Source organism: Lepidochelys olivacea (assembly GCF_965140295.1).
Source record: "Lepidochelys olivacea isolate rLepOli2 genome assembly, chromosome: 1".
NCBI lineage: Eukaryota > Metazoa > Chordata > Testudines > Cheloniidae > Lepidochelys > Lepidochelys olivacea.
Genome location: NC_140411.1, coordinates 195,145,898 through 195,173,065, shown reverse-complemented (window position 1 = coordinate 195,173,065; position 27,168 = coordinate 195,145,898). Strand labels below are relative to the sequence as shown.

The window sequence follows — 27,168 nt, the reverse complement described above, 5'->3', positions numbered from 1 at the left end:
TTCACATAGGGCTGAAGAGCGAGCCTGTCCTTCACTTACTCCACAGGGGAAGCTCCTGTCCTGTGGGGCTGGGCCCAGCTCCCCACTTTGCACATTTTGTCATGGCACAAGGGGTCATATGGCACTGTGACCCCATATGCCATGTTGCAATGCCACTCACTCAAATCTGGCCCAGGGAAGGGCAGCCACACCACACCTGAAAAGTGCTGTGACCCCATGCACCAGGTTGCAACGCCCAGAGTGGGGAGATGGGCCCAGCTTCATGGGATAGGAGCCACGGCTGTGGGATAAGTGCAGGCTGGCCTCGCTCTCCAGCCCACCACCAGTCTCTCCCACTGCTTAGCTATACACAGAGCACAGGATATAACAGGGATCGGCAATCTTCGGCACACGGCCCACCAGGGTAAGCCCCCTGGCATGCCAGGCTGGTTTGTTTACCTGCTGCATCCGCAGGTTCAGCGGACTGTGGCTCCCATTGGCCGCGGTTCACCACTCCAGGCCAATGGGGGCTGCGGGAAGGGCGGCCAGCATATCCCTCAGCCCATGCCGCTTCCCGCAGCCCCCATTGCCCTGGAGTAGCAAACCGCGGCCAGTGGGAGCTAAGATTAGCTGAACCTGCGGATGCAGCAGGTAAACAAACCGGCCCAGCCTGCCAGGGGGCTTACCCTGGCAGGCTGCATGCCAAAGGTTGCCGATCCCTGGGATCTAAGGTTGCTGCCCCAAGGATCTTACAATCTTGTGATCAGAAGTAAACAGAGACACATAAAGGGCAGCTGACTGTTACACCCCCACCCCTTCACCTCATTTGAAGAGGATTCATAAAAATGGAAAGCGCTGTGGGCACAGAAGAGGAAGCTCAAAGCATGGAGGTGATATAAGCATCTCAGGATAGCAAGAACTTTGAGCTGCGGTTTAGTGGGTGGAGCACTGTTGGCAAAAAACACAAAGCTCCTGCTGCCAACGACTTCAGTGTTTTTTAAATTGCTTTGAAGATGAAAATTGCTACTATAATATATATAAAACCCCAAGGATTATTAATGTACTTAATGTCAAGAACCTGTCTCACTTGAAATTCTATTTCTAGTCCAGCCTGAAGCAAGTCTACTTGACAAGATGTGAAAAAAATTCTGCCAGCACCCAACAACACATCCAGTGCTAAGGCTCTCAAAGTTAACACCATTTCAATCAATCCATTGTTAGTAATGTTGGAAATTTTTTTCACAGGTTTCCCTGGTGTAGACAAGGGATTCAAAGTGGAATTTGAAGATTCCAAGTGGAATCTACAGGTATCTCCAAGTTCAGGGCAAGATTCTGCAATGTGCTGGGTGCTCTGTTGGCACTGAATCCCCAATTGGTGTCAACATGCCCCTTTTAAGTCAGTGGCAAAGCAGCACCCCACTTCAATTGTGCAGGAGGGCACACAACACGTCACAAGATCAAGCTCTCAAAACTAATTTTAAAAAAGGGTGGGTAACTCTAACATTGCTGTAGTATGCTGCGAGCCCCACAATGTGGATTTTTATTTTATTCTCTTCTTGTACAATTTGATATTGGATCCTATTTATTTGAATGCTTAAACAGTGATTGGAAATGTGGGTTTGTTGAAAAAGGGGAAAATAAAAAAAACAGGTCATAAGTGTGGGGCATTTATTGGAATTGCATATACCTGGCTGTTTACAATACAAACTGGACAGTCTGACTGAGCCAAATGATTATTGATTTTCCTGTTGAGGCGCTCCAACTCTTCAATTCACAGCAGCAGAATCTGAACATGAAAACAAAAGATAAAATCAATTTTCATTTGGAAGATGGATTAGCATCAAACATTCATTTTCATTCTTATGGGTCATGTTTTCCAAACATGCTCAGCGACTTGGGGTGTTTCAAATATTCAGTGCCCAAATGGGAACATCTTAAAAGTGCTAAAATTTAGGGTGTGGAGTGCCCACCCCAAGCAGGCCCTTTAAAGATTCAAGCTTTAACAACCCTTCCAATGCACTCACATAAAATAGTTATTTGATTTATTCCTTTTATGCACCATCCATATATTGCTTATTTTCCTGATGGTAAGCACCGATGGGTAGGGAGTGACTTATTTGTATTTGCACAGTGCTGCCCCCCACATCCAGACTGGGGCCTCTGGTTGCTACTCTAACAAATCAACACAACATTACATGGTGCATTTTTACCCCCGCTATTTTCTTGGTGTTTCCTGGTTCCACAAATGAGTGAGTAGTGCCCTTTAATTAGTAGTTCATCCTCATGAGCACTGTTTGTTCTTTTTACATTTTAGTTTAATTTATAATAATTATAGTTGGTTTTAAATGCTAATAAGAACTGAACTTGATGTGCCTCTCTGGTTTCCACACTGCAGCAGTCTTTGTGCTGCGTCCCCTCCTTTCAACAATGAATGTGGGCTGCTGTAGTGTAGAAGATGGACAGAGTGTAAAATTAAGCTGATCTTAAAAGAACAGCTGTCTCCTCAGTGCATGTCTCTAGAGCCCTTAACTGCCGAAGGAAGACTAAGCTCCTCAGTTATAAGAAAAGGAGTACTTGTGGCACCTTAGAGACTAACCAATTTATTTGAGCATAAGCTTTCGTGAGCTACAGCTCATTTTATCGGATGCATACTGTGGAAAGTGTAGATCTTATTATATACACACAAAAAGCATGAAAAAATACCTCCTCCCACCCCACTCTCCTGCTGGTAATAGCTTATCTAAAGTGATCGCTCTCCTTACAATGTGTATGATAATCAAGGTGGGCCATTTCCAGCACAAATCCAGGTTTTCTCACCCCCCCCCAAACATTCATAAACCAGTCAGAGAACACTTCAATCTCTCTAGTCACGTGATTACAGACATGAAAGTCGCTATTTTACAACAAAAAAACTTCAAATCCAGACTCCAAACTGCTGAATTGGAATTAATTTGCAAACTGGATACAATTAACTTAGGCTTAAATAGAGACTGGAAGTGGCTTAGTCATTATGCAAGGTAGCCTATTTCCCCTTGTTTTTTCCTACCCCCCCCCCCCAGATGTTCTTGTTAAACCCTGGATTTGTGCTGGAAATGGCCCACCTTGATTATCATACACAATGATAATCATGATGTTAATGAGAGTGGTCACTTTGGATAAACTATTACCAGCAGGAGAGTGAGTTTGTGTGTGTGTGGGGAAGAGGGGGCGGTGGTGAGAAAACCTGGATTTGTGCTGGAAATGGCCCACCTTGATTATCATACACATTGTAAGGAGAGTGATCACTTTAGATAAGCTATTACCAGCAGGAGAGTGGGGTGGGAGGAGGTATTTTTTCATGCTTTTTGTGTGTATATAATAAGATCTTCTACACTTTCCACGATATGCATCTGAAGGAAGTGAGCTGTAGCTCACGAAAGCTTATGCTCAAATAAATTGGTTAGTCTCTAAGGTGCCACAAGTACTCCTTTTCTTTTTGCCAATACAGACTAACACGGCTGTTACTCTGAAACTCCTCAGTTATGAACATAGTGTGCCTATATGCCCATCTCTTCCCCAACACAGAGGGTTGCACTCATGGATCCTGACCAGAGCAACTTAGAACATGGTGGGAGAAGTGAAGATCTGCCTATGCCACATTTCCCTTTCCTGCGTGGCAGAAAACCTGCTACAGGGACATTATATCCAAGTTGAAAGGACATAGGGTTGGTCAGATTTTGGTAGCTGTCTCCCACCTCCCCACCCACCCACAGGCACAGAGAGTATACTCAAGCATTGAAAGCAGGAGCTGGGCTATCTAGCAAGCCCTGTGAGGGCAGCAGAGCTGATCTGTAATTTCAGGTTTAGAGGGGGAATGAAACAGTTTATTTTGATATTGTTTTAAACGTTAGAGTTGGGTTAAACATGCAGATGACTTAAAAACAGACAGATTCAACCGGTCCTTTTCTTGTCCCTCAGCTGAAGGCTGGGAAAGTTATGGATTCAGTGGCAGCCTATAACATATGTCTCTGCTCCAGTCTTCCAGCAAAAGATAATGAAGCCAAGACGCGAGTGGTCTGATTCTCTATTGCAAGCCACCGTGTGTCATTATGTATACCGGAGAAAAATGAGGGCAGAGTGACTATAAAAAGCTACTAAACCAGCAAAGCAGTATTTATATTCACTTGGCATTGGTGAAAGTGACTGCAAAGTAATGCAGAAATAGGTCTGATATTTCCAATGGGAAAAAACAAGCAGATTTTTTTTTTGGAAGAGATCAACAATTTTGAGCCATAGTTATATATCATAAGAATTCAGTACAGGGCAAAAATAGTTTCTTTTGCAGGTCACCTTTAAGACTGCCATTTCTCCCAGGAAGATAGCAGAAAAAGGATGAGACAACTCTACAGTTAGTGTTGTTTATAGAACCTTAGCAAGACAATTACTTGATTTGGGTTCCACCCTCTCATTACACTCATTACAACTATGAGTGGTTTTTGCTTATGATACAGTATACATTTTCTAATCTTAATTCTTTAAGTTTTCTATTTAGGCCCAGAAGTTGGGGTGAAAATGCTGTTCTGACTGGGCAAATCAAAAACTATGACTACTCAAAGTAAGTGGGCGAACCTAAAATGTGACACTATTCTCAGTTCTAGAAGCTATAAAATGAAACCATGCACGTAAATGGTTCAACCTCACCATGATAAACACTTAATGGTATGAAAATAGCTTCTTTCTGTGATGCACTTTAAAAGTGTCATGCTTTTCAAGCAGGAGCCAATGCTAGTCCTGTTAGCTATCATTCACAATAAACGATCATCGTAGCTCTTAATTTGATCCTAGGCATAGCATACATGCTCATCCATTTATACTGTCGCCTGAGAAAAATAAGGAATAATGAGCTCCCATGTTACGTGCTATAGGAGATCTTTGAAAGCAGATAAGCCATCAGTATGCATTTAAACATTCTAGACACACTGAGGGTTGCTTCTAAGGGCTTGTCTTCATTGCAGTGTTAGATCAAGATAGAACTTGAGTATTGGCCCCAGCCTGACTCCTGCCCACACATAAGAATCTCTAGCTTGGGTTAAGTGGTGCTTTAAGCTCATACTAGATGGCCCATCAGGGGGCTGTTGAAGCTCAAGTGCTGCTGAGTTAGTAAGCTACAGTCAACTTGAGTTCTGGAAGACTCCCAACACCTTCCCAAAATTCCCAATTTGAGGGTATTTGTTCTATTTTTCCCCTGCCTTAAAACTGGAAGTTCTCCACACAGTATCAATACCTGACTTCGATGGTTGGAGCCCATCTTGCACATGGTTCTCTGTCTCGTAGCATTTGTTCTAGCTCTGCTATTGCATTTGTTCAGTAAGATGGCAACTAGAAGGGGGGGGCACTTCTAGCCAGTGTGTGCTAGCTTGGGTCAGGCTGACGCTCAGCTGCTTGTTCAGTTTTGCCATGGCTGTTATGGTTAGGGGTGGGGGATATGACAAAAGAAGCTGGTCATTCCTCGTGTTGAACCAATCTGTACAAGGAAATGTGTGGGGGAGGTGGGCAAACTAAGACTACGATAGGCTTCATATTTGTGAATCACAGATGGAAATCAAGTACGTTGTCATGCAGATCATTTGCAGATGATATTGGATAGGGTCACAAATTACTGCTGGAGTCAATGAGGATGAAACTGAGAACAGCCGAAAAAAGTGCCAGGAACTAAGATCTATGACATGGACAAATTGAAAGAGCCAAGTAGTAGGAAAGAATAGAAAGAGGCCACAAAGAAAAACATCACTTCTTTGATGAAAGAAGACATGGACATAGAAGAGATATGAAATCATGTAAAAAATGGGATTATGAGAGTGGCTGAATAAGCAATGGAATGAATGTTTCGAAGAGCTGTACAACATGCAGAACACAAGTAGATGAAAAGAACCTGGAGAAGTTTTTCAGAACAAACAAGGGAGAGCCAGAATTCTTAGAAGTAGTAAGAATCTCTATAGACAGTTTGAAAAAGAAAAAAGGCGCTGGGAAGTGAGAACATAACCACAAAGCTGCTGCAAGCAAGTGAGGAACACATGGTAAAGGTGATGCATGAGCTATTCAACAACATTTACAAACAAGAGCAAGGGCTTAGCAAATGGGGGAAAGCAATAATAGCACTAATCTTAGGGGAGAGGGGGAAATGAAGACAAGAGCAAGTGTAAGAACTACACTGGAATCACCTTATGGCATGTGCTGCGAAGAGCATTCATCAAGACATTGCAGAGGAGAAGGAAGAGGGATTTGGAAGCAGTGGCTGCAGAAGAACAGGCCAGATTTAGACTAGGACGAAATACAATAGATCAGCTATTTGTGATAAGACCGATCTTGGAGAAGTACACAGACTACAATCAAGCTTGCTAAAACAACTTTATAGACTTCAAACAACTTTTTGGTTGCATTGGGCAGAAAGGTTGTGGCAACTTTTGAGATTGTATGGCATCCTCAAGAAACTGATTAAACTAATAGAAAACATATACAGTATGCCAATGAGTGTGGTTAGAGTATACAGGAAGTTGACGAAAGGATGATGACTGTAGGAGTGAGACAAGGATGCATGCTAGCACCAGATTTGCTCAACTTTGTACTGGAAGTAGTAATGGCTAAAGCACTGAGAGATGAAATGAACATAAGAATATAAGAATGGCCCTACTGGGTCAGACCAGGGATCCATCTAGCTCAGTATTTATCTAGTTCTTTTTTGAACCCTATTATGGTCTTAGCCTTCACAACATCCTTTGGCAAGGAGTTCCACAGGTTGACTGTGCATTGTGTGAAGAAATACTTCCTTTTATTTGTTTTAAACCTGCTACCTATTAATTCCATTTGGTGACTCCTAGTTCTTGTGTTATGAGAAGTAGTAAACAACACTTCCTTATCTACTTTCTCTATACCAGTCATGATTTTATAGATCTCAATCATATCTCCCCTTAGCCGTCTCTTTTCCAAGCTGAAAAGTCCCAGTCTTATTAATCTCTCCTCATATAGAAGCCGTTCCATACCTCTAATAATTTTGTTGCCCTTTTGTGAATCTTTTCCAATTCTAATATATCTTTTTTGAGATGGGGTGACCACATCTGCACACAGTATTCAAGATGTGGGCATACCATGGATTTATATAGAGGCAACATGATATTTTCTGTCCTATTATCTATCCCTTTCTTAATTATTCCCAGTATTCTGTTCGCTTTTTTGACTGCTGCTGCACATTGAGTGGATGTTTTCAGAAAACTATCAATAATGACTCCAAGATCTCTTTCTTGAGTGGTAACAGCTAATTTAGACCCCATCATTTTATATGTATAGTTGGGATTATGCTTTCTAATGTGCATTACTTTGCATTTGTCAACACTGAATTTCATCTGCCATTTTGTTGCCCAGTCACCCAGTTTTGAGAGATCCTTTTGTAACTCTTCACAGTCTGCCTGGGTCTTAACTATCTTTAGTTATTTTGTATCATTTGCAAATTTTGCCACCTCACTGTTTATCCCTTTTTCCAAATCATTTATGAATATGTTGAATAGGACTGGTCCTAGAACAGACCCCTGGGGGACACCACTATTTACCTCTCTCCACTCTGAAAACTGACCATTTATATCTACACTTTGTTTTGTATCTTTTAACCAGTTACCAATCCAAATGGAAGGAGTCATGCTATGTGGGAGGGCAGTGACTAACCATAGTTTCACAGATGATATTGACCTCTTAGCACTGACCAAAGAGGCTCCACAGAGAGTAACTAACAAGGAAAACCAGGAAGGCCACCCCAGTGGCTGGTCAGGGAACCAAGGCCTGTTCACTTCTTTGGGCTCCAGCCCACAGACCCTTAAACCAATGGCTAAGGTTTGCACTGTCATAGAATCATAGAATCATGGAATATCAGGGTTGGAAGGGACCCCTGAAGATCATCTAGTCCAACCCCCTGCTCGAAGCAGGACCAATTCCCAGTTAAATCATCCCAGCCAGGGCTTTGTCAAGCCTGACCTTAAAAACCTCTAAGGAAGGAGATTCCACCACCTCCCTAGGTAACGCATTCCAGTGTTTCACCACCCTCTTAGTGAAAAAGTTTTTCCTAATATCCAATCTAAACCTCCCCCACTGCAACTTGAGACCATTACTCCTCGTTCTGTCATCTGCTACCATTGAGAACAGTCTAGAGCCATCCTCTTTGGAACCCCCTTTCAGGTAGTTGAAAGCAGCTATCAAATCCCCCCTCATTCTTCTCTTCTGCAGACTAAACAATCCCAGCTCCCTCAGCCTCTCCTCATAAGTCATGTGTTCTAGACCCCTAATCATTTTTGTTGCCCTTCGCTGGACTCTCTCCAATTTATCCACATCCTTCTTGTAGTGTGGGGCCCAAAACTGGACACAGTACTCCAGATGAGGCCTCACCAATGTCGAATAGAGGGGAACGATCACATCCCTCGATCTGCTCGCTATGCCCCTACTTATACATCCCAAAATGCCATTGGCCTTCTTGGCAACAAGGGCACACTGCTGACTCATATCCAGCTTCTCGTCCACTGTCACCCCTAGGTCCTTTTCTGCAGAACTGCTGCCTAGCCATTCGGTCCCTAGTCTGTAGCGGTGCATTGGATTCTTCCATCCTAAGTGCAGGACCCTGCACTTATCCTTATTGAACCTCATCAGACTTCTTTTGGCCCAATCCTCCAATTTGTCTAGGTCCTTCTGTATCCTATCCCTCCCCTCCAGCGTATCTACCACTCCTGTCCCACACCTTGCTGCTCTTTTGCTGGTCTGGTTCCTACATTGCCTCTGTCAGACTCCTTTGCCATACTCTTTTGGGCATGCCCTTCCTTCTGGGCCAAGCTCCCTTCTCTTTCCCTAGCCTCAGAGAGAGGGACTGCAGACTGCCTCACTGCAGCCCTCTCTGCCCTCAGCTACCTGGTTTTATACAAGCCCCACCTGTTCCTATCCAAGTGAGCCAATGCTAATTAACATTTTTATCAATGACCTAGAAAAGAGAAGTTTCAGAGTAGCAGCTGTGTTAGTCTGTGTCCACAAAAAGAACAGGAGTACTTGTGGCACCTAAGAGACTAACCAATTTATTTGAGCATAAACTTTCGTGGGCTCCAGCCCACTTCATCGGATGCATAGAATGGAACGTATAGTAAGAATATATATATACGCATACAGAGAACATGAAAAGGTGGAAGTTGCCATACCAACTGAAAGAGGCTAATTAACAGTGAGTATTTTATCACTGCAAAAGTTTTATTTTCCTGCTGATAACAGCTCACCTTAATTAAAGTTTGCAGATGACACAAAAACTGCAGGAGTAGTAACTAATGAAAAGGACAGCTCACTGACACCTATATAGATCTGGACTGCTTGCTAAGTTGCGTGTAAGCGAACAATATGCATTTTAATATGGCAAAATGTTTACATCTAGGAACAAAGAATGGAGGCTATACTTACAGGATGGAGGACTGTATCCTGGACTGCAGTGACTCTGAAAAAGATTTGGGGGTTGTGGTGGATAATCAGCTGAACATGAGCGCTCAGTGTGCCACTGTGGCTAAAAGGGTTAATGCTATCCTTGGACTCATAAAGAGGGGAACAGAGTTATTTCACCTGTTTTTGGCACTGGTTCAGCTACTGCTGGAATACTGTGTCCAGTTCCGATGTCCACAGTTCATAAAGGTTGTTGATAATTGGGAAGAGGGTTCAGAGAAGAGCAATGAGAGTGATTAAAGGATTAGAAAACCTACCTTGTGATGGACTCAAGGAACTTAATCTCTTTAGCTTAACAAGGAGAATGTTAAGGGGTGACTTGATTACTGTCTGTAAGTACCTACCTGGGGACCAAATATTTAATCGTGGGCTCTTCAGTCTAGCAGAGAAAGGTATAACTCCATCCCATGGTTGGAAGCTGAAGCTAAACAAATTCAGACTGGAAATAAAGCATACATTTTAAACTATGATGGTAATTAATCAAGACTGGATGTTTTTCTAAAAGATCTTTACTTCTTTTGGGGAAGTTCTATGGTCTCTGTTATATAGGAAGTCAGACAGGATGGTCACAATGGTTCCTTCTGGCCTTGAAATCTATGAAAATATGAGACTGAAGCACAGCCCCCTGCCATGTTCTACATTTACAGAAAGCCTGATGTGCTATTTCATGTTACCAAATTACATTTATGCGTACATGTAAAAAATAACTATTGGGACATATTAGAAGCCCAGCTCACAAAGTCCAAAGGGTACGAAGAGACGCACGTAAGACAAATCTAAGCACTGTACCCTGCCCTCTGTCTGCACCGACTGCTTACACGTAGCTGGTGAATGATTTATAAACCTAAAGATAGCAAAGTACAAAGCTGCATGAATATCATACATAATCAAGAAGAATGCTTTCCAGACTGCACTTGATGTGTCTTAAAATGGTGCAAGTTGCTGTGTCCATTCTGCTGCTTACAGGTAAGCACTTGGTACTGTTATCCTGTCATGGTCTTATTTCAGACGAAGTAGTTAGCAAGGAGAAGTTGCACTGCAGGCATTATGTTCTAAAAGACCGGAGGGTACAGCAGAAAGAGCATGGGCTGGTGTTGAGCACAAGAGTAGGTAACAGGAACTCTGAGACAGAATCCTGACTGTGCTCTCTGTCTATGGCTTTAGGCAAATCATTTAGCCTCTCTCCGCTTTTCCATCTTTAAAACAGGGATAATACTGCTTACATAGCTGGAGGAGGTTTTCTGAGGATGAATGGGTGGTTTGTGAAATGCTAAATGCTTATTATTTTTTAAAATAATTCTGTAAACTTTATTCTTACCTTATTTTTTTTTACTAGTTATTGAGAAAACAAATAGCTCATATGCATACCTGGTCCAAATTGACATAAGTAGCTTGCGATTTTTGAAACAACTTAGGGCACCTAGTTTTCAGAGGGCTGATATTCACCACTTTCTGAATGTTAGACCCTTGAAAGGTATCTGAAACTGGGCACCTAAAGTCGCTAATCATTTTTTAAAATGTCAGAAGTTGAACTGTAGTTGCAGTCAAGTGTCACTATGGCTAAGATGATGCACTTTTCAGCTAAACCCAGGCTAGTACCATAAATATCATACATGCTTTAAGACTGGTGTGTTCCACAGTCAGTAACCAGATATAACAGTAGAGATTTATGATAATCCCTTACATAAAGAGATGTTCCCCTGCATGTGAATGTATTAACTGCCAACCCAAGTATTTTCGAAAGTTGTTGATCCAGGAGCCCAATGTAACCAACTGTATCTAATGACAATAAAGAAACTGTGCCACTGGGACTTGTCTCAGCTTAACCAAAATGTAACACTTAGGAAACATGAACTAATTAACCATCTCATGACTCATGAACTAAATAACCTTACACAGATGGTGAAAACAGAAGCAGATGTGACATCCCCCCAAGGTCACACAGGAATCTGTGTCAGAGCTGAGATTAGAACTCAGATTCTAATCAGAACTCAGGTCTGGGTTCAAGACCTGTGCTGAGACCAAATTTTCTTCTTGAAAGGCCTAGAGAGACATGCTGAACACCTGACAGAGGGGGAGCAATAATTTAAAACAATATTTGATTCTGTGGTGAAGGGGAAACCTGTCACAGAGTGAGACTATTTCTTAAGTCCTCCCACTGCTGTTTTGGCCAAGCTCCTTGTCCCTCCTACAAAGTCCCTTGGATGCATGGACTTACTGCAGCAGTGCTCCATAGGGAGGGGAATAGGAGGAATATCCTGCATGTGCCCCATCCCTACTGGATATGTTGGCAATGTTGCGCCTCTCTCTGCATGTGAGGTGTGGGGAGAGGCACCTAGAGTTCTTGCTTTCCAAGATTTGATAGGACCTCACCCATTCCACTGATCTGGTCTGCTCTGCACTTAGTACTCCTCTTAATCAAACTTTACAACAGATGTTGGTTAAGTAGGGGGCTTTAGACCTTTCATGGGTGCTATTCCTTCTACCTGCACTACACTTACCTACACATTAAAGCCCACCACAAAACCTACTTTCAGTTTAGCTCAAGATTATTGAGCAATAAAGCATTGTGATATTAATTTTTGAGAAATGCTGTTTCTCCCTTTCTCATTTTCCTTTCCATCTTTCACAACCCCCTTATTTGTGCTCTTTTCAGGCTTTCCTTACAACTAATTTTAGTAGGCTCTTACAGCCTCTTTTGATCACTGGTTATGTTCAGTTCAGCCATTCATTAGCTATGAAGGGTCTTTCAGTAAAAATCAAGGCAGTGGGGATTAAAACATGACCCACAGGGTTTGCTGATTAGAACCTTACACTTCACCATCCTTTCAAACGATTTCCAGCAGCACCCCCCCGCCCCCCATTTTTGGGAAGTGTGTTATATAGTGATTGAAGCCTTGGGTCTAGGCTTGGTTCGACCACAGAGTTATTGTGTGACCTGATGCTGGAAAAATCAAGAATAGGACAAAAGTAAATGAGGCTGTCATAGTTAGAACTATGGCAAACAAGTAGGGCCAAACATCTAAAATTTGAGTGCCTCTACCCATGTTTAGGCACCTAAGAAGAAAGGCCAGTATTTCAGAGCTGTCGAGTATCCACAGCTCCAAGTGAATTATTTTGGTTATTTTGGATTCTTCAATATTGATATAAGTGACTAACATTTTGGCCTATGTTTATATTTTGTGAGGTATATATTGCAAATGTTTACAAGTTACCAATTTTACAATAAGTCAGATCAAAACTTAGTTGTATATCTTGACACTTGATCAATGATCTCAAATCACAACGTATAACATAGGGTGCGTAATATGCAACTCACAGGCAGTCTGTGGAATCCTAAAATGCATCCTCTAGCAACCGCCTTCCTGTACCTGAAAAGGGTCATGTCCAATCAGCAAGTTTTGATCTCCATGAAGTTTCACATGATCGCTCATAGTTAATGTATGTAGCTGAGACAAACTCTTACCAAAGCAGCAATTTCTATATTTCTCCAAAGGGCTCAGGATACTGCTCCAAGCCCTCAGAAACTCTCAGAGGAATTGACAATGACTACAGATAAGAATCAAATCCAGATTTCTCTTGACTCTGGGGAGCATTATCAAACCCCATCTCATGTTTGTCATGAATGTATCTAGCACATAGTATGAAATTAATTATTCTGATTAGGACAACTGAAACTATTTCAAATCACAATGGGTTTGAAGTTGCAAAATTCTGGTCCACGTTCTTGAATCTTCAGTACATTTTGTGTGTGTGGCAATATTTGAAGCTGAGATTCTGATATGGTTTTGTCTCAATTCTAACTTTAGGGAACATCCCTAAACATTCAGTTTACCTTTTCAAAGTACTCAACACGTCAGCATCAGCAACGTTAACAGGACCAAAGGGTCAGAGGTTGAGAGTTCAGCTGTTGTAATCCAGGCAGTGCTAGCTGGAATATCTGATATCACAGACAAGTCTGCTTTTTGAATCTGACATTCTGACCAGGCACATTCAGAGCTGAGGGTTAAAAGAAATACTACACAAAAAGAGAAGGATTGGCTCCACAGCAACTGCTGGACATGACTACTGATGGGTTTTGAAATAATGGCAGACATGCAAAAACAAGAGCAAAATCAGAAAATAAGGGAAGAAAAAGTAGCTTTATTTGCTAATGTGCATGGAAACCAATTACTGAAACATTGGTACTCATCGCCACATTGTTTTAAAGATTAAAACATATGGGGTAAATATCAATGGTCAAAATAAATCCTTCACTTCAATGGAGTTCCACAAGGGATAGATGTAGTCCCAATTGTCAAAGCTTTCCCATTAGTAGTGAAATACTAGTGCTGACTTAAGATCTGGGGAGCTGCATCCTGTATAGTCAAGATTTTCAAGAGTGGGTAATGTTTGGATCCCAGGTCTATAATTAGACATAGATGGTGATTTTTCCATGAGTGTTAAGCACACAGCAGCTCCTATTGCTCAGCACTTCAGAAAAACCACACCATCTATATAGGTGTTAACAAGGCTCAGGAGTTGAACTTTAAGCACCTATTCTTAAGTCTTTCCTTATATTACTATAGTTGTACTGGGATCCTGGTAGCCTGGAGATCCACCAGCTGAACAAAAGGAACTCTCCTGTGTGCACTCCTGGGATTTGTGCTTAACTGGCAGTCATTATCTGAAATCTATTCTTGTGCAGCAGATTTAAAGTCCCACTCATGACTTGTGTTAAGGGTTTAAACACAAGTTAAACTAAGAGCTACACTCAAGTTAATTTTACCCTCTTTGCATATTTGACCTGCCTCACTGTACCAGTTGATTGCATCCTAGTAGTTGAATCCAATTAATTTTCCTTTCCACAGCCAAGATTTTGACTTTCCAGGCTGGATTGAGTACACATTCACTGATTGAACAGAGATGACAAGAGTCAATCAGATTCTCTTGTGACAGACTGTACTATTGTGTTTACCACTTTTACAATGCTATGATACATTTTGTACAAAGTATGCCTTGTGAGGTATCGTTTGAAAACTCATCATTCATGATCGATATTGTCCTGGTAAAATATGTGTGACAACATTGTATGTAACAGTATACGATTCTACTTTATGATGTTACTAAGGCATATTCCAAATCTGGGGAAGCAGCCCAAACCAATTCCTCAGAGACAAAAGGAAAAGTGATGCCTTAGCAAGGTGTCAACAGAATCAAATGGATTATCACGTAGGTAAGCAGCCATTGTTTGGCAGGAAGAATGGTATTAACCAGACATTTATATCTTGGCAAAGGAATAGCTGGGGGTTCCTGTGTGAACAGATTGGCTATCCCTGAACCCCAGCTGGAGATGATTCTCAAAGTGGAGGAAAAGAAATAAAAATGAGGAACAGAGGACACAAATCCTCTCTCTCCCCTCATCTCTACTCATGGCATCAACAACATTTGAGAGACAAAAGGAGCATCACTGAACTGGGGGTGGGATCCTGGCTGACAGATCCAGCGAGACTGCTGTAAATATGTGGTGAAAGAAACCTTTTAGCTTTAAATTCACTTAGCTTGTTAAGTTAGATATTAGTTTGTGTTCTACCTTTTATTTCTTTGTAACCAATTCTGATTTTTATGGCTCATTATTTGTAATCACTTAAAATCCATCTTTCTATTGTTAGATAAACTTGGTTTATCTAAACCTGTGTGTGTTTGGAGTGAAGTGTTTGGGAACCTCCTCTTGAGATAACAGGATTTGTGCATATCATTTTTTATTAATGGACTTTCTATGAGCTTGTGTTGTCCAGAAGGAAAGAGCTGTACAAGGATTTATATTTCTGGAGACAAGTCTGAGACTGGAAATTTGTTGGTATCACTTTGGAATACAATTCAGGAGTGGCTGGCTAGAAGCACTCAAGTAACTCAGCTGGGAGTAATTTCCATGCTAGAGGCTGTGTGTGACAAAGGCCAGGAGTGGCAGCTCTCACAGCGAAGCAATGTAAAAGGCACCCCATGTTGGAGAACTGAGGGGACACAGCTCTTCGGCAGCCCAGATTGTATCCTGGGGAATGTCACATTTCTTCACGGTCAAATTTAATCTTGTGCCAGCTTTCACTAATCCACAATGAGATGCTCTGAAGACACTGGGACAATAGTGATAACTATTGTTTATATCTCCAGGGAAGACGAAACTCTCTGCCTCAGACCGTGATTATAAAAACTAAGCCACCAAGCATGACTTGGTGACTTTAAAAAGATTCATTTTAGGTGTAAGAATATTTACTGAAGTCTTCCAAAAATGTGAGCGATATATTCAGGGAATCAAACACTCCACCTGGTAACTAACAGCTGCTGTAATCCTCACAGCAGCTCACTCCTCAAAGATGTTCCTTTTATCTTCCCCTTCTGGCCATGACTCTATATTATTCTTACATAATATTTTCATCCAGAGGGAAAAAAGAAACAGTAACAGAGTAAAAACGTACATATCTAACATTGTTTGACCTTCTTACCACTGACTTATCTTTGTTTCACTGGAACTTTCAATATTCAGTGTCCCTAAGGATACTATTATGCTTTGTGAACAATTTCATTGACTCGTATCCATCACACTTGCTCTGGCTAACTATGTCCAGTCTTGCAGCTGGATGCTCCGACATTCTGCTCTTCTAATTTTGGTGCAAGGGTGCTGCTAGATGCGGAATTGCATACAGCAGAAAGTTCTTAGGTAAGCCGTGCATCTATAAAAAATTATTTGAAGATCTTAAATTCTTTTATAAACATTAAATCAAGCTGTTCAACAAGAAGAGAGGAATTACACCCATTTTACAGAAGCACAAATTGAGGCATAGGTTAGGGAACATGTCTTAAGATCATACAGGGTGTTAGGAGGCAGAATGTGTACGGAAACCAGATCTTCTGACTCCCAGTTCTGTGTCTGAGCCAAAAGATCATCTTTTCTCTTTGCTCTAACAGCACTGTGTGCAGTTGCCTGTTTACAGACAGTCAAAAAATTCCTTTTGTGTATATAATTTCTCAGTGAAGTGCCCCATTCATTCTTGCACAGGTTAATTCTGCATGAGGAAATAAGAATACATTTCTCATGGAATGGCATTTCCCATTGGCCAAGGGTGCAGTCTAGGAAGAATATGTATCCATTAAAAAATTAAGCTTATACCTTTAAAACATAGCACTTGCCACCAGCGGAGCCAAGCTAGAACCTCGCTGCCCCACAAAGTAGCTACTAGTGCTCATTCTTTGAAGAAAAAAATTACAGCTACTCTGTTTATGCTTTTTAGGGTAACTCACCAAGCAGTCACAAGGCCAAAGTACTCTTCGGCAACAAAACTTAAGCAACATCGGTGATCCCAACTAACTATATTTTTTCAATGAAAAAGGTTAAGTCTTATGCTAGCGGCAATGGACATTATGGCATTTATTTTTGACCAAAGTTCAAGCGTCTCACCACAGAATAGTAATGACGTTTGCAAAATATGTTCAATATAAAAAAAAAATAAAAATGAAAATATATGCCTCGGTAGAAGCTCATAGTAAGCTGACTAAGAAATATTACACTCTTGGTAAAATAGCCTTGTTTGAATTTCTTGAACTCTGGAACAGCCAAGTGTTACTTGCATGCACAGAGGCAGAACATATTTCTCTGTGGAATTTTTCTTGCTTTCAGAAACCCAGGAATAATTAGCTATTTCGTAGTCACCTAAGAAACAGCATTTTATGCTTAAAACGAAGACAATTATGCATTAGTTCATCTGCACAGTTGGGTCAACTGAAGAGTAATTTTATTTGAAGATGACTGAATTTCTGCTTCCTGTTTCTAGTGTTTGAGCAAGCAAAGCATAAGAAGCATATCAAACGTTGGCGAGAAGACCTGTTAGGATATCTAGTCCATCTTTCTGGCAAAGCAAAATTGTTTGCTCTGGTATTATTACTATTTTACATGTATATTCCAATAGCTGAAGATCACAGCCAGATTGGGCCCCATTTTGCTAGCCTCTGTATGAACAATGACATTTTCTCTTCAATTTTCCGATCTAGTTTTCAAGTACTTTTTGGCTCTGAAAAGCAGCAGCATTGTAAATATAAGCAGCCGTTTTACTCCACAAATCTGTTCCCTGTACAAGGTCTTGATAGTGACAAATGAAGGTTTTCACTCTGGTTAACCCAGCAGAACTGACACTTCTGAGAAGGAGTGAGCTGGATTCTATCCATTATTGTGCATAATCAACATATGGGTTTACTAAGTTCAAATCAGTCTCCCTGTACAAACTCAGTGGAAGCCATGGGGGTGGATAGATGTTAGTGATTCCATAGTTTGGCCTGCGGAACTCCTATTACTGGATGCAATGTGCAAAGAGTACAGAACTCTGTTTGAATCTACAGTCTTGTGTACATGCAGAAGTTGCACTGTTGTACCAATAAAATAAAAACCAGCAGGATCTTATTAAAGGGAAAAAGGCAAAATACCACATTTATTGTGAATACAGAAAGAATCATAGTAAGCAGTTAGTTATAGCTACAACATTCCATTCAATCTCATATTTATTCACACATTCATTCATACAAACACACACACACACACATACACACCCACACACACACGTTCTGCAAGGTTGTTATCATAGTTACCAGCCTTAGAGTTGCTCATGCCAAGCCACTGGCCAGGTGGCCTGGACATGAGGAGGGAGCAGGGCCTTGTCAGATGCTCATCTGATGCTCCTGGAAGTTGGTTTGCAGAATCAGACCCCAAAGTTCTCACTTTTTAGAGTCTATTTTTATAGGAATTTCTTCCTATGCCAGTCTATGGGAATTGCTTCATCATGCTTCATCAAGTTGGTTTGCAGAATCAGACCCCAAAGTTCTCACTTTTTAGAGTCTATTTTTATAGGAATTTCTTCCTATGCCAGTCTATGGGAATTGCTTCATCATCAGCAGATAGCACATTCCTGACGGCTCCAAGATGTTATCTTGTTCTTTGGTTCTCCCATTCTTGAGGCTGTTGGGTGGATTCCAGTCTGCCCTCCGGGGCGGGGGGTCCTCTGGTTATTTCCACTTGACGCCTTCTTCAGCCGATGGACACTGGATTCTTAGGCTGGCACCTCCCTGATCATTCAGTTATTATCCACACCAAGCATCCATCCACATACATCCTCTATCTCTATTTTAATCACAATGGTTAATACAACAAAAGGGTGGGGAGTCTCTGGGTGCTGTTTCTGTTGTTAGAGTATTGCTTTGAGTCTCTCTCTCTGTGAACTGCTTTGAGAACAGACTCTGTCTTAGAATGTACTAACGCAATTAGCAGCTTGCAAGTTTCACACATAGAGGGAGAGAAACAGTACCAAAAACCAAGAGACCTCTTAATTAGTGATACCCTGGAATTTAAACTCTGGGGAATCAAACTCATTTGTGATTTTAATACAGAACTTCTTTAATATGATCCAACAGCACCAGTTTAATATAAGGTGTTATTTTAAACCCCTTTAGCTAAATGGGGGCAATCCTGTGTATGGACACACTTATTTCAGTTTGAGTGATTTTTTTTTATTTCAGTTTTTAAACCAAGAGTGTTCAGACAAGTTTGCAGCAGTTTAAGTACAGTGGTTTAAAATAACACATTCAGTTAAACTCAACTTTTTTGTATACACAGGCCATAAGATCTGAAGTTAAGCTGGCAGAGGGAAAGAGAAAACCTAAGGGTATGTCTACACGACAGCAGCACAGCTACAACCCTGCAGCTATACCACTGTAGTATAGACACGTCCCACATCGACGGAAAGGGTTTTCCCGTCTATGTAGTTAATACATCTCTTCAATAGGTGGGAGCTAGTTCAGTGGAAGAATTCTTTCATTGACCTCTCTGCATCTACAGTGGGGGTTAGTGTCAGAAACTGATGGGGATGGTCAGAGCCATGGCAGCTGGGTCTATGGTTGGAACCAGGGTTTAGAGCCAGAATCAGAAGTACAGAGTGGGGCTGGAACAAGACCAGAGTAAGAACAAGGGTGGAACAGGCTAAAGCATGTGGAGTCTGTTACTACTATCAGGCAGGGGAGAGTTTGAAGCCTGGAAGTGACACTGACCAGACTGAGCTGCTCTTTCTCCTGTGAGGCTTATATACCCGCCCTGAGAGACACTAGACTGGCACCTGGCTTGTGGATTGGTTGGAGCCTACCACAAGAATGATTCATCAACACATGGGGTTTAAGCAGGTTCTAGTTCACAGATGACTCCATCACCTTACAGTTAGGATGACCTAACTCCATTGCACAGGGTAAAAATTTTTTCACAGCCCAGAGCAAAAGGTAGCTTGAGCTAATTTTTAGGTGTAGACCAGACCTAAGGTGGAAATAGTGAGACAAATTGAGAACCCCTCTTGTTGAGAGGCATTCTCATTTCACAGAGAAGATGGCCTGCATCAAGGAGGGACTGAAAAGTCGCCCCAGAACAAGCTGAGAGCAAGACCAGAAACACACCACCTCTCTGTCTATGAACTAGGCCCATTCACCAAGTAGCTTCCATGGAACCATCGATGGAGATCAGGGCCATCCCCTGTGACTGACCCCTGCCCATCCTAGATGGCAAGAGTAGAGAACACATGTATTTGCTATAGTACTAATAATTAGAGTAATAAGAGAAAGGATAGTAGAAGACACATGAAAAGGCAGAAGAGGGAAGGAAGGAGGGGCATGGAGGGAGAAGAAGAGTATTTTGTATTATCTGGTCTTGCAACTTGGACATGTTGTGACACTGTGTAATTTATTAGCTAGCCTGTGAAATGTGTGGTATTTGGAAACAAACAAACTTTAAATCATTTCTGGTTTTGTACTATTATTGTCTATTTTTTTTATGAAAATCAACACAAAAATCACACACACACACACACCCCGAAAAGAAAAGGGATAGTAAAGTCTAGATTACTTTTTGCTAGCTATGTTTTATGTTTTGTATTTCTCTCAGAATTGATAATGATCAGTTTAAGCAATTCCCCTTTCTCATTTTCCCTGGTGGACTGTTTGTGTTACACGCACAATAAAGTGGAGTGATTCATTTTTAAATAACTTCTCCTATTTGGATTTCAATGAAAACTTGCAGAAACCCTTCTACAGGATGTAGGTTTGTAAAATCTTGTTTTTACAAAATCCTAAACTTGTGGCTTAATTTGGATTCAAATATTCCTTTTGAACGAGCTCTAATACTTTGGTTTAGGTTTAACATTGTTCTGTGAAGGAATGACACATGATTACAAACCTCTGTGAAGTGTAAGTTCTAAAATAACTGACAAACATTATGACATTGCAACACTTCCATTTCAGGTGTATTGGGAGCGCCGTTTGTATCTGAAGAAGCAGCAAATGAGTTTATACAACTTAAAAGACAAACACGATATTCTCAGAATTATTGGGATCCAAGCAGCAGCCAGAATGCATGGGGTTACACTCTGGCTGAACAGGTATTTGTTTGATAACTTTGCACTATGTAAGAGACTGGAAGTATATATGTTGCCATCTGATTGCCTGTTTGCAGATATGGTACTGGCTTTTAAAGGGACACCAAAATTCCATTGTTACTGAACTCATTCCTGGAAAAGTACTAGGCTGAATAGTTCATGGTTACAATCTCTTATACTATAGTCAATAGCTTCCTTATTCATGCCTCTAAGAATTGTAAAGTTGCTAGATAATGATCTGGCCAGTATAATCTTGCACAATTGGTCTTGCAATAAAGGGTTTGTAAAGTGAAACTTCCCACCACCACTGCCACCTCACTACACACTAATCTTGTTCTGGTAAACTTTGCTGGATTCAAAGCCTTGAAAACAGATGGCTTCTAGCCACAGCTATGGCTCAGACAATGCTACTGCAAGCTTACATTCACCATCCACACCTTCCTTTCGATCTGGCTTCCAATCTCTGTTGACAATTCTCCTGTACTCCATCACCCAGGCTTGTAATACAGTTGATCTTCAAACTTTCTTTCCTTCTGCTCCGGGAGCCAAGCTGTTATCAAATCTCATCAGCACTGAGCCAACATTGCTAAAATCTATGACTTTCCTCTCCATCCTGACTTCTAGGTGATCACCCAGGCCTTACTCGTCTCATGCCTTGAGTACTGACCGCAATCTTCCCTTTCCCCCCGCCCTCCCAGGGGACTGTATATACAGGGGTCCTACAGGGGACTCTTATTTATGGTAGGGTGGAGGCAAAACTTAATTTAGTATGAAACTAGGAAGTTTGCTTCAGGATTGCATGTGATTTATTGTGTGTGAACTTGAAACAGCAAGCTATGCTACAGTTATATAATCGGATCCACTTCTGGTTACACAGCTTTCCCGTGGCTGTGGCTCATTACACTTTTAATGCATGATTTAAAATTTCAGAACTAGGATCCATCTGAGTCCTCCTATATAATTATCTGAGCAACTTATGCCATGCTACAAAAGCTATTTGAACATGACTCGCATCTCAGGTTAGGTATGGTTCTACCAAAAGACCTGTAGTCTATTGAGGTTGTATCAAATTCAGTAACACCAGCCATTTTGTTCTACTTCAGGTTAGTGAATTATGGACGGCTTTGAGAACCACAAATCAATACTACATGGACTTGGGATCTTTTGCTTTTGGTCCTGCCACTGCCCGGTGAGTTTTGTCTAAAGATAGTACCTACCTTAACAAAAGGATGTGTATAAATAATTGATGGAGGAGATAATAGCACTCACAAAAGGATCCTAATGGTATAATATTATCCTGTGCTGAGTTTCCCTGTGTTTTAATTGCAAGAGATGTGATTAGAAAATAACTCTTTTTTTGAAAATTGGAGTGAAAGGGGCTTTACTAATTTTACTGGCTGTTTTGAATTTAACTATGATGAATCAATGCTGCTGGGTAGTTATAATGATATTGTTAGTCTAATAGAGTTTTAAAAGGCATAGAGCTTTTTCTATGGGCTTTGTTTACGTTTTGAGAAATAAAATAAACAAAGCACGCAGAAGTGACCTTTGACTTTGGATCCGACACACACCATTCAGACAATACTGATAGAAAGCAGCCCATTGTAGAAAATGAAAGGAGGGAGGAAGGAACAGTTTCTTCCTGTATAAATTTCAGTAGTGCGATTTCATATTCACAGCCATGTTAGTCTGTATCCGCAAAAAGAAAAGGAGTATTTGTGGTACCTTAGAGACTAACAAATTTATTTGAGCATGAGCTTTCGTGAGCTACAGCTCACTTCATCGGGTGCAAGTAGTGCAGTTGTATTCAGTGTAGAATAAAAACATGATTGATTGAAATGGAGAAAAAGATAGACATGGAAGTATTTACAGATTGATAATTTCATGCAATAAGTCCATGTCTCAAATTGTCATGTGAAAATTTTGAGGAGAATGTTAAGGTGAACACTTCAGTTTTTTAGTGATTACAGTAAATGTAAGGAACAGTCTCTAAATAACAATGACATTTGACATGTATAGTACTACAAGAATAATAAATGCTTTACCTGTACAGATTGCTTTTCAAGGGTAGATGTCACAGACCTTTACAAAGGAGGTAATATTAATCCCATTTAGGAAAGTGGAGGCTGAGAAGTGAAGTGATTTGCTCAAGGTCACTGATACAGGAGGGAATAGAATCCATGTCTCCAATTTAGTCGTATGGCCTAACTTCTAGACTTTTTAATATAAAAGACTACATGGGCAGGTGTGTTATAGTGGTGGGAAATCAAAAATGGAGGGTGGGTGGGAATTCAATTGCTCTATTTCCAGTTCTGCCACTATTTTGATGTGTCTTCATGTGTGTTTGTAACATGCCTAGCACAACTGGACCCCAAGCCCTGAATAGGGACAAGCGCTACAAGAAACAAAAACACTTTGATTTTTAATAAAAAGCTTAAACCCTCCAATATCAGGGCTCAAATCACTAGGAAGAAATCTACTCTGGGGCCAGGCTAATCATAACTAGAGCTGGCTGAAAAATGGAAATTCCTTCCTTTTTTACAATTTATTTATTTTGGAACAAATTGGAACAAAAAGTCAAAAAACATTTCACAAGAAGGGATTTCCAGAAAGTTCTGTTTAGGGAGAAACAAAACAGAATTTTTGAAGCTTCCCAGCTGCTTGGCAGAAAGGCTGTTGTCAATTTCACTTCCTTCCTGCAGGCAGAAAGAAAAATTGACCAGAGTCTTCCAGAGGAACAAGTGGGGCAGAGTCATTTCAATTTTCCTGATGTGGAAGAAAAATCTGTTTTCCCCTGGAAAACTGAATGTGTGAAAAGGACCTTTTCTGCTGGCAAACCATTCAGATGGAAAGTTCCCGACTAGTTCCAATCATAAGTGGGGCCCTACCAAATTCAGGGTCCATTTTGGTCAATTTCACTGTCACAGGATTTTAAAATTCATAAATTTCATGATTTCAGCTACTTAAATCTGAAATTTCAGGGTGTTATAATTGTAGGGGTCCTGACCCCAAAAAGAAGCGTGTGTGGGGGCGGGGAGGAGGGTTGCAACATTATTGTAGGTAGGGTTTGCGGTACTACTACCCTTACTTCTGCACTGCTGCTGGCGGTGACGCTGCCTTCACAGCTGGCCAGCTGGAGAACGGTGGCTCCTGACCGGGAGCCGAGCTCTGAAGGCAGAGCTGTCACCAGCAGCAGCACAGAGGAAAGGATGGCACGGTATGGTCTTGCTACCCTTAGTTCTGCGCTGCTGCCTGCAGAGCTGGGCCCTTAGTCAGCAGCCACCACTCTCTGGCTGCCCAGCTCTGAAGGCAGCAGCGCAGAAGTAAGGGTGGCATGGAATGGTATTGCCCCCCCTTAAACTGCGCAGCTGGTGACGGGGCTCTGCCTTCAGAACTGGGAGCTCAGCGAACAGACACCGCCCTGTGGCCACCCAGCTCTGAAGGCAGCGCAGAAGTAAGGGTGGCAATACCATGATGCCTCATAAAATAACTCTGTGATGCCCCTGCAACTCCCTATTGGGTCAGGACCCCCAATTTGAGAAACGTTGGTCTGCCCTGTGAAATCTGTATAGTATAGAGTAAAAGCACACAAAAAAAACCCCACGGATTTAATTGGGGAAAGACCAAATTTCAGGGTCCGTGACGAGTTTTTCGTGGCCATGAATTTGGTAGGGCCCTAATCATAAGTGTCTACTACTTGCACATGCCTTTGAAGCTTATGATACTGGCTGATGTTCAGCAAGTTACAGGACTAGGTATGCCACATGAGTCCAGTGGCATGGCAATTCCTATGAACCTCAAAAGACCCACTCTATACGCACAGACCAATACATTGATGGTTCTACGTTATGCGCAGGCAGAACCCATATTTTCGATTGTAAACTCTTTTAAGCATGTTCTCACTGAACTCTTTCTAATGACTTCAATGGATGTTACTTTTAAATTGTGATCTCTGTAGGGCAGGAATTTACCTTCATCTCTGTTTAATTGCCCAGTACACTGCAAATGCTACACAAATTAACCTCCGATGCTTTTAGGCATGCACATGAGAGAACAGATATTGAAATTTTGAAACTCGAGAATATCAATGTGTTCCCCACAGTTCCATATTAAAGAAAAGACAGCTTTGAATTAATTCAGCAGAGCCTTCCTAATATCACTTATTTCTTCTTTTTTAGGGACCACATTAGGAATCTGGGGCTCACCTCCAGCAGCAGATAAGAAAACACAACTAAACCTAAGCAGTTTCACGTATCTGCCAATGTACTGTATGGGAGGATCTTTATCCAGGAGTTGCACTTTTAGCTATTTGCCACAGCCACATTTACTTTGTTCTGTACCTTATTAGGACATCTAAAGCTGAAACACACACAGTAGCCCCACAAAGTCAATAGTTTGTATTCATCAAGTAAAAAATATGTTAAATCATGCTAAATTGAACGTAAATGGTGAAGATGACAAGCCATCCATAGTGTTTTAGTAGGACAGGTTAAAAATTGTTTTTTCTTTTCTTTTTTGACTAAATGGATTCCCCCTCTTCCCACTCCTACAAAATAGTCCATTTAAATAAATGTTGTCATTCTGGCAACTGAAAACTGGATGTTTTTCACTTCTTTAACTAAAGACTTTGACATTTTAGTTACTGAAAACTGAAATTTTGGTGTTCCATTTTTTTTGCTAAACCCAAATTTCAAAGGAAATTTTAAAAAAGAAATACTCCCCCCCTCCCCCTTTGGGTGTGTGTTTGAGGATAGTGAAAATCATGTCAGCTCTAGTTTTCACCATAGGAAGCAAGAACGTTTAATATTGTGACCAATACATTAGGTGATTTAGAATACAGCTTCCACTTCACTACCTCCAAAACTCTGCTTTCAGCATTGAAAGTATTGGTCTTGAGCTCTAAAGTGCAAAATGGTTGAAGTCCGGATAACCTGAGCGAGCTGCTCTCTACTTACAGGACACCAATTGTCATCAGTGAAGACACTTATTTGCAGCACCCTGTTTAACATGGATGTGACTAGTGACAAGGCATTTTCCGTCACAGGTCTCAAATTCTCTCTTCAGTCCATCAGCCAAAACTACTTGACCATCAGGACATGTATTGTCTCAGGCTTTTTGGCCAAAAGAAGAATAGCATACGTGAAGGAGGGTGGTTTTACTGTGATGATTTAGTTTTCCTCCTTGGATTAATAAAGCAGATTATATGTATTGGGGATTTTCTTATAGGTACAAGGACCCAGAGCTACAGTGAAGTGACTGCAAACTCTAAAGGAAATAGTAAATCTTTTAAAGCTGAAAGACCGTTTTAACATTTCTGTGTTTTCTATTGCATTACTGTCTGAGTAATTTTTTTTTAATGTAAAATAATTATAAACTGCAACTGGTTTCCCACTGGAAGTTCTTGATCTTCTCAGTTAGACAGATTTTTATTAGACTGGGACTGAAAACACACATCTGATTCTTTTATCACTTACAATACCATGACTTCATTCACTATTAATCATCAGTACAACATTTCATTCATTCTAAAGAAAAGGCCAAGAAATAAACACCAGTAGAGAAAAACCAAAGAACGATTACATTCATTAGTCTCTCATAGGTGATCTGGTTATTGTATGCTTTCTCTCTTGCCTCCTCCTCTTGGCCACCGATCTAGGCAGTAGCCCCTAGAACTGTTGACTTGATGGGCCAGTAGAGGTAACTATTTCAGCCCACTACCATCCATTCTTTCTTCAGTAACAAAGGTAGCCATTAAAACAACAACTGAAGTTCGCATTTAAGGCTCCGATAGTCACCTAGGGTTGGAAGGTGTTATGTGGCCACAACTATGAGTATATGTTGAAAAAAAAGTCTCTCCCATGCCATGCTAAGGCAGACATGCATAAATTCAATTTAATCACAAATGGAATTGATAGCTGAACGTGACTTTTTGCTTCTACCTGGTCATGAACTACATATAGCAGGGTTCATTTTGATGCATTTATTTTACATATACCATTTAGTGTCCCTATCTTGATCCAAAATGTCTGTGACAAGATACTCATCTAAAGAATATATCTCATGCTATTAACTGCAATGACAGTGACAGCAAGAGTGAACTGTATTCAAAGCAATTTAGTAGTGGCTGGTTAAATATACCAGTCAGGGTATTGCCAGAACCATTCAAATTAGAGACAAAAATAAGTTTAGCAATCTCATCACAAATTGGAAGTGTCTAGGCTGGTAGCTCAAATAAAAAGATGTAATCTACATTTGAAATATG

General features: G+C 41.0%; 1 protein-coding gene across 1 annotated transcript; it reads left to right on the top strand.

The window, feature by feature from the left end:
* The first annotated feature begins 10,306 nt into the window (after window positions 1-10,306).
* On the top strand, window positions 10,307-26,303 carry LOC311514876 (uncharacterized protein C3orf85). Its single transcript, XM_084617610.1, has 4 exons — window positions 10,307-10,437; window positions 20,773-20,909; window positions 22,010-22,095; window positions 25,085-26,303. Exons 1-4 carry the CDS (start codon window positions 10,368-10,370, stop codon window positions 25,125-25,127), a joined length of 336 nt encoding a protein of 111 aa, XP_084473736.1. The 5' UTR covers window positions 10,307-10,367; the 3' UTR covers window positions 25,128-26,303.
* The last annotated feature ends 865 nt before the right edge of the window (window positions 26,304-27,168 follow it).

What these genes read in the sequence shown, in the direction of transcription:
- LOC311514876 (XM_084617610.1), top strand. Translation starts at nt 10,368, where the DNA reads ATGCTTTCCAGACTGCACTTGATGTGTCTTAAAATGGTGCAAGTTGCT. An exon ending in GTCCATTCTGCTGCTTACAG is followed by an intron (nt 10,438 to 20,772) that starts GTAAGCACTTGG and finishes CTTCCATTTCAG; the next exon opens with GTGTATTGGGAGCGCCGTTT. An exon ending in GTTACACTCTGGCTGAACAG is followed by an intron (nt 20,910 to 22,009) that starts GTATTTGTTTGA and finishes GTTCTACTTCAG; the next exon opens with GTTAGTGAATTATGGACGGC.